Source organism: Rhamphochromis longiceps, linkage group LG11, assembly GCF_057381845.1.
Source record: "Rhamphochromis longiceps isolate RC_006_pf linkage group LG11, R_longiceps_female_GT1.1, whole genome shotgun sequence".
Classification (NCBI taxonomy): domain Eukaryota; kingdom Metazoa; phylum Chordata; class Actinopteri; order Cichliformes; family Cichlidae; genus Rhamphochromis; species Rhamphochromis longiceps.
In genome coordinates, this window is record NC_140567.1 from 19,749,177 (window position 1) to 19,762,991 (window position 13,815).

The 13,815-nt window shown below is 45.3% G+C and overlaps 1 protein-coding gene across 4 annotated transcripts in view; it reads right to left on the reverse strand.

Moving 5' to 3' along the window:
* Positions 1 to 13,558, reverse strand: part of kirrel2 (kirre like nephrin family adhesion molecule 2) — a 33,726-nt gene extending 20,168 nt beyond the window's left edge. For 3 of the 4 annotated variants that reach the window (XM_085422657.1, XM_085422658.1, XM_085422656.1), the window contains exon 1: positions 12,916 to 13,558. In XM_085422657.1, coding sequence (XP_085278783.1) covers positions 12,916 to 12,955 — 40 coding nt within the window. In that variant the 5' untranslated portion in view covers positions 12,956 to 13,558. Of the gene's footprint in view, positions 1 to 12,104; positions 12,125 to 12,915 lie in introns of those variants that run through there. The other variant, XM_085422659.1, reaches the window with a different exon arrangement.
* Between the last annotated feature and the right edge of the window lie 257 nt (positions 13,559 to 13,815).

Here is a 13,815-nt window from a genome sequence, read left to right on the forward strand (position 1 = left end):
AAGGGGAAAACTAATTTCCTGAAACTCCATTTCTTAAGCGTTGATTAGTAAAAGGAGCATAATTAGAGTGAAATGTGAAGTCAGGGTTTTTTTTTTTCAGATTGCACCACTTCCTCTAGAAAAATCAGGCCATGATTAATGAATAAATGATTAATGAGCGAACTAATTAATCAATTAATTATTAAGCAAGCACTCGGAACAAGAAATGGGTAGTATGACAGTGAACAGTGGATAAGAGATTTTGAGGCTGTGTGTTAGAGAGAGAGAGAGAAAAAGGATTTGGGATAATCTGCCTGTTTGTTCTGTCAGTTTGTTGGGTCTTCTGATAAAGAGGGGGATGATAATGAGGATGGAAGTGGAAGGGAGGAAATGCAAAGTTTAGAGCTTCATTTGAGCTTCCCGAGTCAGACAGCAATGCCTCGCATAGGAGCAGCGACCCCCTCCCCTCCTTCCTCCAAACTGCTACCTCTGCAAGTTTCCCCCGTGGTCAGGTCTCTGGGTTACGGCGGTAAAGCCCTACACAAGTCAGATGTGGTGATGATGTTTGCACTGGGCATTGCCATGCGAGCCCTCCAATCATCACCTCTGAAAAAGATCACGGTATAGTTCCTGCCACTAACCAGTCATCTCTCCTCCCCTATCTTTAACTAGGACACCCCATCAATCTTTGATAATCTGCGGTGTGGGTCTCCCCAGTGTGACCAGGCTGATGAGACATCACAGCAGGGATTGATGTATGAAATGCCGCCTCCAAATGTAACTGTGATATACTGGACCGTTTCAAGTCTGGTTTGACCTTTTTTTCCTAGATATTAATCGCTGCGGTGAAAGAATATATGTGAGATATATCTCTCCCCCAGGAGCTCTGCACTCTTTATTCTTTGGCATGAGGTTTTCTCCTAGGTGGCTTTTTCATGTCTGCCCCCCCCAAAAAAAAAAGTTCCCAGAGCTGTTGCTACACACAACAGGATATGGGACACAAAATAATATTTTATAAGCAGTTTATTGTTTCTATTAAAATGCAGCATTACTCTAAAGCTGCATTTCTCCACCTTCCCCTGACACCCGGAAACACATCCTCAAAGCGAGAACATGAGAGAAGGATCTTTCATCCCTGCATATTTTTCTTGCCGTTTACTGCTGGCCTTATTAAGAGAGTTGTGAGTGACGGAGGCAGAGTGTGCCGGGGAGAGTCTCAGGGGGCTTTGATGGAGGCAAGCGATGGAGCTGTAGTACGCTGAGGGCAAGATCATACTTACGTTTATCCGCTCAAAGTACTTTTTAAAGTTCTTTGTCTAGGTACCCCTTCTTCCCTAACAGTCCTTTTATTTCTGCGTTTGTTCTAGTCTATTGTTTTTCTCTAACGGCCGAGGTCTGCGCCAGTGCTGCATTCTGTCCTAATCATACCATGGCATTGCAGATTTCCTTAGAGTCAACTGGGTGTGAATGGGCCTTTGTCACAGTGGGTGGGTTGGCTCATTGACTGTGAAACCCGGACATATGGTGGCTGTGTGTTGGGATGTATCACAGCAGAGAATGCCATGGGTCAGGCTCTCGACCCTAGCCTGGCCTTTAACACCTTACCGGCTGCACCGAAGTCTGTGGTTTGATGAAGTTAAACACTTCATTGTGTGTTTTGTCTTGGGGTGTGTTTTCTTAGTTGCTTTTACTCACCCTTAAGAATGCGCAGTTTGCAGTTGAGGCAGATGCGCTGTTATGTGACTGTTTTACCAAACATGTAACGCATGCCTGCTCTTGGGCTGCAGTGACACGCACCGCTCCTCAGCATAACACTTTGTAACACGCTGTTTGCATGGTAAAAGTAAAGCAAAGCTGGTATCTCTGGTGGCCAGGCTTCTGGAGAGAAATCTCCTTTTGTCACGGTGTGATGTGACTGTTAAGTGCCCGGCCTTTTCACACATCCAACTGCACCTCAGAACTTTTCTAGACACTGATGATGACGCTGCATCCGAGGGACGCAACTGTCCCGTGAAGTTGAAGCATTATACGGTCCCGCCAGATCGATGGTGTAAAGTCTGTTTGATGGCCAGTTGAGCTGATGTGAGTATAGTGCGGTTAACAGTCAGAAGAACACACAGCAGGCAAGCGGGTGTCTCGTCTCCTGCCTCCTGCAGGCTGCACCTAGTAAGCTAATCTGGAGTATCTCTTATGTTTGCAAGGTGCAACACTAATACCCAAATGTAATGCAAAGAAAAATCAGTTTAGCTTCTAACCATATCTGATTATGCTACAAATAAAAATTTTTAGCTTTAAAACATGCCCCCCTGAGCTCTCTCCTCCCTTTCATGCATTGTATCTATGGAAAACATTCTAGTTCTAGGTTCTGATAAACAAGTGAGGCGTTACAGGCTCTTAAGCCCATCGTGTGAGATGATCGATCATTGGACAGAGTGTGGAGATAACTCCCTCGGCTTGCCTGTTGGTTACCACTGATCCCATATCACCCTCACAGGATATGGTATGAATCACAGGAAGTTTAGATCAATCTATATAGATTGTGCCGTGTGATTACAAAAAAAAAAAAATCCAATTTGGCTTATCCATCCAAATGCCTCAGTGTCTGCCTGTTTTTGCATTAATGTATGGGCGTGTCCCGCGTGTTAAATAATAGCTTTTTCACATTCTCCTTTTACTGATTTCTGATATTTGCTGAGACATCTCTACAATCTGTCCTACCTTTGCTTATTTACTATGCTTAGTCTATCCTGCTCTTAAATCTCCCTTCTTGAGGGAGTCGTCTTTTAAATCTTAATTAAAACAGACTCCAAAGCCCCCCACCCTCCCAGGGGCTGAAAGCAGCTTAGAACAATCAAGAGGACGGATTAGAAGTGAGAAGAATAGAAGAAGAGAGGAGATGCAAGAGAGAGAGATGGGGGGGAGGCTGGATGGGGTTTCAACAGAAATGGAACGTCAGAGAACAATATTGAGGGGAACGAGAATAATGACCTCTTCCCCTCACTCCCCCTGATTCTCATTCCTTCCCCTCCTTTTAGCTTCATCTCTCCCTCTCTCGCAGGGCTCTGGAGTCTTGGCCTCACCTATTGACATTCAGCTTCTCGGCAGATTAAGCAGCGAATGGAGCCTCTGGAAAGGGTAAACACAGTGGAGGAACAATGACCAACAGGCGGCAACCTTATTGGATTCTAATTAACTGCCAGGAGAGATGGCCAGGGGCATGTTAAGTGCTGTGGGACACAAGTTAGGGACCCAAACCTCAAGTTCCACAACTCACATCACCTACTCTCCACTAAATTCTTGTAGATTGTTTCTGTCTTTCCCTTTATCGTTCCCGGTATCGCTGTCTCCTTTTTAGTATTCTCCTATCTTTGAATCTATTTGCCCACTCTTTCACATATGGCCCATGAGAATGGCAAACAGAGGCATTTAAAAGCACTCCTTGGAGAGCTATTTGCCATCCTTCTTTTCCTGGGCTACCTCTTCCTCTCTGCTCCCCATCCTCACCCCCCCCCCCCCCCCCCCTTTTTTTTTAACACAGTGGAACGAGGCCCAGCTCCCTGAGGTAGCTGTTTGAGCGATAAGGTTAAAACGTGAAAAAAAGGTGAAAAATTGTGAGAGATTATTTGATATTAAACAGATTGAATTATCTGGAGTGAAAAAGAGGGATGAAGAGATGAAGGAGAGCTAAATCATATTTCTGCATCGCCCTCAGGAGGAGCACAACCAGAGGGAGAGAGGGCGCTAAATGGGAATGAGCAAATAGCCTATCCTCAATGGTCAGAAGTCTGAAAATATAACCACTTTTTTTTTATACTCTCCTACCCCAGTGAACCAGCACGTTAATTTGAGTGCGAGTCCAGGCAGGTCTCTCTATATGTGTGAACTTTCTCACTGGTGCAGTGGGTCCTCGGTCTTTTGAGTGGTCTCCTGATTAGGCCAGCTCACAATGGTGATGTGTCCTCCAGGGGCCCCCTGTCTGGAGCCACAGGCACTAATTAGACCGGTATCATTAATGAGTTAGTGTGAAAGAATGTTCAGCCCACCTTGAGTTAACACTGAAGTGGGCAAAAAAAAATAATCCAGCACCCCACAGGAGACAGGCTATCGTCACCTCAGCGAACATATAAAGCAATTTGTTAATTGGTGTGAAAATCCGCACAAACTTTGAAGCCATACATGTGCAAATGCATGCACACACTCTCACACCTTAATGTGAATACACATACTGATGTTCAGGGTACTCCATGAAGGCATTGCTTGTTAACATGCTACCTGGGATCAAAGAGGCAACAGCTGGAAGGAGAGAAGTTTGGAAGAGCCATTATTTGTTGAGGAAAAAAATTGCAGCCCAGTGTTGTGTTTGTCCTTCGGCAAACCTGGCAGAAAAAGAGGTTTCCACCATTTCACAAAAACGAAGGGATATTTCTTTTTCTTTCTCACCATCATGTGAGGGACTCTTTGAAATACTCAGAGTACTTTTTTTTTTTTTTAAATCAAAGCTGGGAGGAAATGAATCACAGCTTCACTTGTGATCTAAGCCCGGAGATATAAAAGGGATCCACATGACTACTGTCCATTTCCACACCATTACAGCAACAGTCATGGCTGTAATAGGTTGAATTGGGCCATTGATTTCTCTCATGCACCCTCTTTCACCCACAAAACTAGTCTCTGCCAGTTCCGAGATACACCCATTTCTTTTTTAACTAAACATCACATGCTCAAAGACGGCTCACACACACACACACACACACACACACACACACACACACACACACACACACACACACACACACACAGACACACAAAAAACAGAAAAACACCACCAAATCTAAGCCACAAAGGGGCACAGACACACTCAGTCGCACACAAACACACACGGCCAATACAATATGTCCCAGCTTGAGTTCCTGGGGAGTTAAACAAAGAACTGAGTTTAAATTGGCCTTTAAAGAACTCCCCCAGAACAATCATGGAGTTGACTTGAGCCACTATAGAGTGTCAGAGGACTGCTTTAGAGAAAGAAGGGTAGTTAGGCTGAGGTCTATAGTGGAGTGAGTGGCTAATCTATAGTGTGACGACGCAAGAGCTTCTCTTGACCGGCTTCAATAGCCCTCCAATCAGGCCTGACTGCCCCTCAATCTTCGCTTAGTTTTTTTAACTTGCCTGTGATTGTGCGGCTTCATTAAGGGCCTATTTATCTTTCCCTGTACTACAGTCCTAAAAGGCTACATGACATGTTCAGCACACCCATGCACCGCCTACACAAGGACCTGGCAGATGCACGACTCCATTAGCACACAAAGAGAATCTAACATAGCGAAATCTGCTGGAATCACAGTCCAGTCAGCTGAAAACATTGCTACTTTTATTTTTCTTCCTAAACTGTGATAGTTTTAACAAATTTTTAACTTCTCTGTCCTCTGAAGCCGGCAGCCTCCATCTGCTAATCAGTGTTCCTCCTGCTTGATCGCTTCGTGAAAAAAAGAACAGAAAAAAGTCTCTTAAAAACAATCGTTCAGGTGATGAAGTAGCCTGCAAGGCGTTCGGTGTGTGGCTGTGCTGCAGCGTAATGCTGCCTGAACAAAATAGCAGACCAGGTGAACCCATGACCCCACAGAGACAGAGACCCTCCCAAACAAGCCACAACAAACAGCCTTCTGTAGCCACTCTCTGCCTTTGATCTGAAGAATCTGAGATGAGATCTGTTTCCTCTTCCCTCTCTTCTCTTGTGCCCTTTCTCTCTTTTCCTTTACAACACCTCCTTATACTTTTCCCTCCCCTCCCCGCTGAGCAGGTGTATTAAATGAGGTGACTATTCCGGCAGCACTGGGCCGCACCTCAAAGTGCAGTCTGTGAAGAGGGCTTTTCTCTCCCTCCCCCCCTCTTATCTTTCATCCCTTCTATATGCCCACCTCCTTTACTCTCCCTTTTCCTTTCCCTTTATCCCTCTCCATCCCCTTTACTGCGTTTAACATGTTCTCTCGTACTCTTGAATTTGAAATGGAGAGCGCCAGGCCTCTCATCTATTCGGATCTATCTACACCTCCCTGTCTATCTCCGTCTGCGAATATCTCGGCCTATTGTCTGTTTAGCTATATGTCTAATTATGCTGTCTCACTTATGCAATTAGTGCAAAAATAAATGGCTGCCATAGCTTTGTGTCTCCCCTTCACCCCTCCCATTGCGGGCTCTGAGAAAACAAATTATAGAGAACAATAGGTACAAATGGCTTCTGCACCAAACCACATGATGGATGCAGCCTGGGTTCCCTGCATCTCATCCCTTCCTTTTTTCCTCTTCCTCAATCACTCCCTTTACTCTCCCTCCCTTCTCCATTATCTTCGGCTCTATATGTCTGTTTGGATACAGGGGAGGACTTGAGCACTCTTTCGCCCAACTACCCGATCACTGTATGGCTGTATCATCCGTCTTCCCTTCTTGGCAATGACACTATATTCACACTGACATCATATTAAGCAGGCTCCCTTTTTTCCCCTATACCTTTCTTTCTCTCCCTCTTGCCTTGTCTCTTTCCCTTCCCCTGCTGTTGTCTCCGCAAGAACTCTCTTCTCCTCTATCCCCAAGAGCATTCTGTACACCATGACTGCAAAGCAAACGCTTGGGACTCTAAAGCAAACAGCAAGCATCCTGTGCCATAGCCCCATCTGTGGATAGTCTGAGCAGGGAACAATCAGTCCCTCTCCTCCTCCTCCTCTGCTTCGTTCTCTTTCCAGCCCCCTGGGATCTGCACAGCACTAGGATGCCTCAGTCAGACGGGTGCAATGTGCTGGAACAATGGTTGGGCTGCTTCCTCCAGGAGGGGTGTTAGGTTTACCTCAGCCAGCTTGGGAAGCACTTAGCCATGTGTTCTTGCCCTCCTCGCTGATGCTGCTTCGCAGGAATGTGGCAGAAAAGCTTCTTTCCAGCATACGCCTCCCTTACTTCTCTCTCGCACACCTGCTTCCCCCCACCCAGCCCACCTCCAGCTCTCTCTCTCACACACACACACACACACCCAAACACAGGTATGCACACAATCACTTTCTTTGCATTCAAGTGTACACTTGAGATCTAATGTTTAGCCTGAGGTGCTATTAATCCCCCTCGGACTTGCAGTCAGTTACAACTTTTCTTTTTTTGTTTTTTCACCTCTGCCATGCTCAAAGAAAAACAGCAGGTTTGGTTTCCACTGAAACAAGCATATCCATTACCTGAAATTCTAGGCTCCTGGCAGTAAATCCCTTTGACCCCCTCTGCCTCCCTCCTCTCCCTTTCTCTTCCTCCCCCTATTCTCATGCTGAGCCCATTGTTGTTTTTGCATCAGCTTTCTTACGCCAAAAGCAGACTTCAGGAGAGAGAAAGGGAGAGACACACCCCTCAACCAGTTAACTGCCACCCACCTCTACCAAACACCCTCCCTCCCACCCACCCACACACACACTTTGCTGCTACTCACGTCTCAACACAGCTCGATAACATTAACATGTTTTGCCATTGAGGGAGCTGCAGTTAAAGGCTTGATCAATACGCTTTGACTGACATCCCTCAGTTGATAGCAAATTGGTTGCCTTCTCTCGCAGACCTCCCAGCGAGAGTTTCTCAGCCCTGTCTGAAATTCTCTGCAGAAGAAATGTAAATAAAAGACATGGCTACACTTTCTCCAATCCTTCACACAGTCTCTTCCAACAATAGGAAGAACAACAGCAGCAGCAGCAGCACAGGACAATCATTGTGCAGAGGAAGACGAGGGCAAGCCACAACCAACCCACTATTTTGGTTAATGGTTGAGTCACCAACACAATATTAGCCACGGCGTTCCAGGCAGTTTCAACTGACAGGGTGAAGAGATGAAAATGAGAATAAGGAGTGAGCATGGACTTCTTCAAGGAACAAGTAGTTGGAATATTTATTCCCACAAGGGTACACACTCTTTCCATATCTAATAAAATGAGCAGCAGGCAGACAGTTTCTTGTTTCCTTGAATGTGTTTTTCACCCGTAGCTGGTTAAGGAGGTGACATGTCCTGAGAGCTGGAGCATCATTAATTAGACAGTTGGACTTTGACTAATCGCTCCAGAAAGAGCACACAGCCCTGAAGATGCCAAACACTCATCTCGGCTCATCATCCACAGCCCCAGCGTGCGCCCTTGACCTCTGTGGGTGCGCGAGTGTGTTCAGGGTGTTGCTTCCGTGAGATCCTTGTGATTCATTTCTGGATGATGTGCACACGCCATAGAAGCCCTAGTGCACTCTGCTGAATATTTCACATCTCCTTCTAATCAAGTGCCACTGCCAATCATAGTTTATGCAAAGAGAGTAAAAATAGAAGTAAAATAAATCTGCATCTAGTGCTAAATAAATGTTGTCTGATGGGATTCCCAACTGAACTTTTTTTTTTTTCCTGAAACTCTTCCCAGCTGCCAGAATTCTACTCCAATAAAGCTATCTTTAATACAAGGTTAAGGAAAGCGGCTGGTGAAGATAACACAGGAACAGATATTGCTGCAACGCAGAAGATAAATTTCAATTTGCTGTTGGTTTCTGCGTCTCGGCAGGAGATATGAAATTCTTGTCTTGCAGGGCAAGAATTGATTGGAAAATAAAAATGAATGTGTGGTCTAGTGCATCTGTTGTATGTTGGTTTCTGGGCTTAAGGTCTTTTGAAATGGCGATATATCTCTGCAAAAGGAAGTGACACTTGCATTTTTAGGGAGGAGATAAATGCAATACAAGTCTTTCTTAAAATAGCTGCTACTGTATAAATTCAACTCTTTCCCTTGGGGGCCTGTTCTAATGACATGCACAGAATTAATCCCACTTTCTTCCTCTCTCTATTCTTTCCATTACTGTGTTTGTACAGAAGAATGAAAGAGTCAACAAATTTGTGCCGTCCCCCGCCCGTGTGTATGCTCACAACACAGCCCCGAAGAGTCACAACTGGGGAAGAAGACTCTAGGAAAATGGCAGGAAGCTCCCATTGTCCTGTTCCCTGTCATATCCTTTCCGGCTCCTCAAACCACCTCAGAGGAAGACACGCTGAGGATGTGCAGAGACAGACACAAGGAGAGAGTGAAGACAAAAGGAGGATGGGTGGGACGAGGTAAAAATAATAACAAAGAAGCCAAATGTCATCAACAGTTTGCTACCTGGCTACTTGGGCTTCCTGTGTTGAGCCATACCAGTGCGCACATCCACTTAAGTTGCTAACAGCTGATAACAAAGCCTCGGGACACACTGCCAAGTTCTTTATCTGTGTTTACCCACATGGCAAAGCTGATTAGAGATGAGCAACATTATGAAGCCCCATTGTTTCCTTTCTCATTCCAGTTTCTCCTTCCGTAAAAATGCTGCAAGTGAGTGTGCAGGAAGGGGGGCTCAGAGGATGTGAAGAAGAGCAGAAAGACAATGCCTCGTGTGCATGACGGGTCTTCAGGATGAAAGGAAATAACAGGTCTTTCTTGCAGATTTTGGACATTCATTACTGCCGGCTCGGGTGTGCCTGTGCGTGTGTGTGTTTGCATGACCACATCATTTGTAAAAAAGAAAAACTGGATGCCTTGCTCTAAAACTATTCATCCAGTCCAGTCACCTACAGTAATCTTGACAAAACTCTTAAAATGCACATGTTGGGATAAAGTTTAAAATATAAAAAAAGCATATGTGAATCTTTCGTTTTGTGTTTAGTTTCTAGAAATTTCAGATACAGCGTTAAAAACGAGCAACACGGACTGAACGTCGAGTTGACCACATGTTATCTATCTTTGCCCTGACTTTGTCTCACAAATTTTGCAAGGCACTTCTGTTCAAGAGTCAGCTGCATTCAGATTCTGCTGTGTCTGCACTTGGTGAACCTCATATCTTACATTCCTCCCTGGCTGGCTACAGTTCTTACCCCCAAACTTTCTGGCACTTAGTCTCTCTTACTTTATCTCCGATCTTTTTTATCACAGAGGAAAAGAAAAGAAAGGCGCATGATACAAGGAGAGGAGGTAAAACGGAGGCAGAAAGAGAGCGCATTGGTTTGTTTCTGTGTGTGTTTGTGCGACAGAGACAAGACTAACAAGACAGGGAAAGGTTAACAATGCTCAGCGGTCTTCTTCTGTGTTTACCCGCTGCTTGTCCGCTTAATCATCAAGACACTGGTGACACATCCAAGTCTTACCCCTCCTTTAAGACTCTCCTTCCATCTTCCACCCCCAACTTTGTCTTCAGTCTGACTCCCCTCCGAAAGAATTCAAAGAGCAGCAAAACAGCAGTTCATAAAATATGCGCAGCTCCCTAAAACAAAACCTCCCAGGCCATGTTGTCACTGCATCCTCAAGCATCGTTGTACTCTATATTTTAAAGACAAATCTGGTAATGGGAAAACCCAGGCTGGTAATGCGGGGAGGAGGGAGCTGGGGCTGCATTTATCACTTTCTCTGCTTGAGTTTATTTCTATGTTTGTGTCTGTATGAGGTATGAATGCGAACAGGCTTTCAACCGTCGGTGAAAGTCTCCCATCTGCCTGCGGCCCATTAAGCAGATACGCTCTCCTGTCCCCGTGTTCCACAGTCACACATTCTGCGACCGGGCAAAAAGTAAAAAATAAAAAAAAAAAATGCTGTGAGAAGAAGCAAGGTGGAAAATTTTCACACTGCCACACTATAGTGAAACATGAGTGGCGACACGACTTAAGAGGAATGGAGAGAAACTTGTAATCTTAGCTCACAGCCTTTGAACTTGGCCCGATGAGACGCAAGCGACCCAAAGCAAAAGGTTCCAAAGAAGAGCTCACTGAAGATTACTCGGAATACTGATTCAGTGTGGAATCCAATTCCTGTGGGAGCCCAGGGGACTATCCGGGAAAGTAAATTATCTGTGTTGTAGTACAGACTACATACTTACAAAATGTATGCAATATGCCATACATAAATTTCAAAGTGAGGCCATGTGTTGGAGCCAAATTTGGATACCACAAAATACATTTATGAGTGCAAAGAATTTTGAGCATCTGTGACTCTTTATAAGACTGACACAATAAATGAGGTCTAGGGTCTCTTAGGTTCTAATTAGGGCAGCTGTTACCATTTTCATTATTTGTGTGCTTGAGTGTGAAAGGGGGGAGAGTGAGTGTGTGCGTGTTGGGGTCCGGAAAATATGCCACTGTCTGGCTACTGCTCCTTTTCATCCAGCTGTTGCTAGTCTATCAGGGAGTGGAGGTTTACTCGTTTCACATTCCTCCCCGGAGCCTTGAATGATGACAAAACCACGCTGAAGGTAAAGATGTACGCACAACACATGGCCATTGGGCATGCTTGGGCTTTTGGTGAAAGTCTGTCTGAGGTGAAAATACAATAAAGCCTAAAGGATTTCAATTTCATTATGCTATCTTTTCTGCCTCCCCACGATCCTCTTCCTCCACTCACCCTGGAAAACATCTGTGTTTAGTGCGAGGTTGTTGTCTATTCTCTTGCATTCAAATTTAATTATTATTTTTCCTCATCCCAAAGTGTTAATACCGCGCTCTAGTTTATCGACGCTGAAAAATGCTGATAAGTCAACAGTTGCTCAGTGTTAATTGCCGAAAGCGTCTTTTCTACAACAAGAGCAGCACAAAACGAGTCAAATAAATTGTAGCAGCTGTTCAGAAAGCCTGCTTGCTTTTTTTTGTTTGTTTTTGTTTCGTAATAATTGCATTTAAGCCTAAAAACACATCTGTTTTCGGCATCGTTCTGTTAATTCTATTACAGGATAACTAATAATAAGTTACAACGTTGAAGTGTGGAGGGAAAACAAAAGCTGACAAGTCGCATTTTCAAAACAAGACGTGCATCAAAAACATTCTTTCTCCTCACAATTCCTTCAAAATTAAAGCATTTTGAAATCTCGATACTGGAAGGTCTGGGGCACAATGAGCAGACTTTGTTATAATCACTCATAAACTCTGTTCTGCCAATAAAAAAGCAACAGGGGGTGGTGGTGGTGTTTGTGTAGGAGAGAGAGGGTGGGGGGGAAACAGGTGCATTATGTCTGCCCGTCTCAAGAAAAACAAATGCTCTTCCTCTCTAGTTTGTGTCTCCCTCATTCTCTGCCCCTTTGCTTTCTCGCTGCCTCCCCCTCTTCCCCGCTCTCACTCTTACCATCTCAAATGCGTGTCCTCGGGAGACCGTGCAGTCCCCGTTGGAAGATACACCGTGTCCGTTTTTGCCCGTTTACGCACCACATGAAAGGAAAAGAAACTTTAGACGCAATCCTGTCAGCTCAGCAGAAACCCCCTCTGGCTTTTGTGTTTTTCCCCATTCTTTTTCTTTTTGTTTAAGGGAATGCAGCGTGTGCAACACCGGCCAACTTCAGGGCAAAAGAAAGATGCAGGGAGCTGCAATGAGCTGTCTCATACCCAGCTTTAATTGTTCTGTTATCACCTGCTTAAATGCGCATTCTTGACGAGCCTCGTTAAAAAAAAAAAACAACAACAAAAAAGCATCTTATTTAAAAGACACTCGCGTGTGGAGAAACACTGCGGTCAGGCGCAACCGGTCCCCAGATTTAAGAAACCAAATAAGTGAAACTTTCCGTCTGTGCACCCTCGTACAATGATTCGGAGCCTTTCCATTCAAAACAAGAAAGCTCACTTCGCTCAGGCTTCCGATGTTTGAATAAGATCAGGGGGGCAAAAATCACTGCAAATCTCACTTACGCAGTGCCATTTCTCATCAGGGACTGCTCGCAGACAGAGAAACCTCCTGATGTAATCACTCTTTCAGAACTAATTAAACATTTACCGGCAATTAACAGCAGTGAAATGTAGCATTGCAGCAGATCAGATGCCCACACTACTACAGCAGCGCACTGAATGGCTTGACGCAGCGCGCCAGCACGGAGCGCGGTCCATCCTTCCCCGTTAATAAGGACCCGGGTGGTTAAATGATAGCAAACAAAAGAGTATCTTACCTGTGACCATCACGCAAAAGATGAGGTATAACGAAGACATTTTAGTTGCTCTTGCCGCTGATTGTATTCTATGGAAAGAGTCTCGCTCCGTCTATGCGACTGAGCTGGTTATGGTCCACCGCGGCACCGGTCTCGGGATCACCGGAGATTCGTCTACAATAGCATCCAGTTTAAAGAAACGACTCAGAATGGTCCGAGCAGTCAGTAAACTCGCAGTTAGCAATACATCTCCACAGTTGGTAACTTTCCCCTCTGCATCAGCTTCTTTCCCAGTCTCCGTTCCTTGCCACTGTGGCACAGCTCTCGCCTCACTGTGCTCTCCAGCAGTCCATTAGAGAATCGGGCGTTTCAATCAGAAGGTTCATCCAGAGTCCACTTTGTAACCTGCTTCAGCATGCTGCGCGAAAAAAAGCGATCACTCCTCCTCGACAGTGCGCAGTGATAACCTCGGTGAAGTTACCTCTCGCCCCTCCGCTGGAGTCTCTCACTCTGTTCCCTCTATAACACACTCACTCCCGCTTCTCTCTCTCTCTCATACACACTCTTCCCCGATCGGTCTCCTCGGTTTACTCTCCCTCCTGCCAATTGGAAATGCGCACTGACAGTCATCTGGTGGTGGTACTGGGTAGCCAAATCTGGCAGAAGCTGAGCCTGAGGAGCCCCTTCTTCCTCAGATGCTTGCCGGGGGGGGGGGACCCCCGCCCCTAAGGGACTGTGATTGGCTGAGCAGGCATCACGAGGAGGGCATTTAAAAAACTTATTCACAGTTAAATGACTGCTCTAACAGCTTTGGGTGAAAAAACGCTTGAATAATATGAATCCACAGAATAGGATGCTGGAAAAGCAATGTGCTCCCTGTCCTGTAGGGGAAAATGCAGATTCTTGCTGTTGCCATTAGTT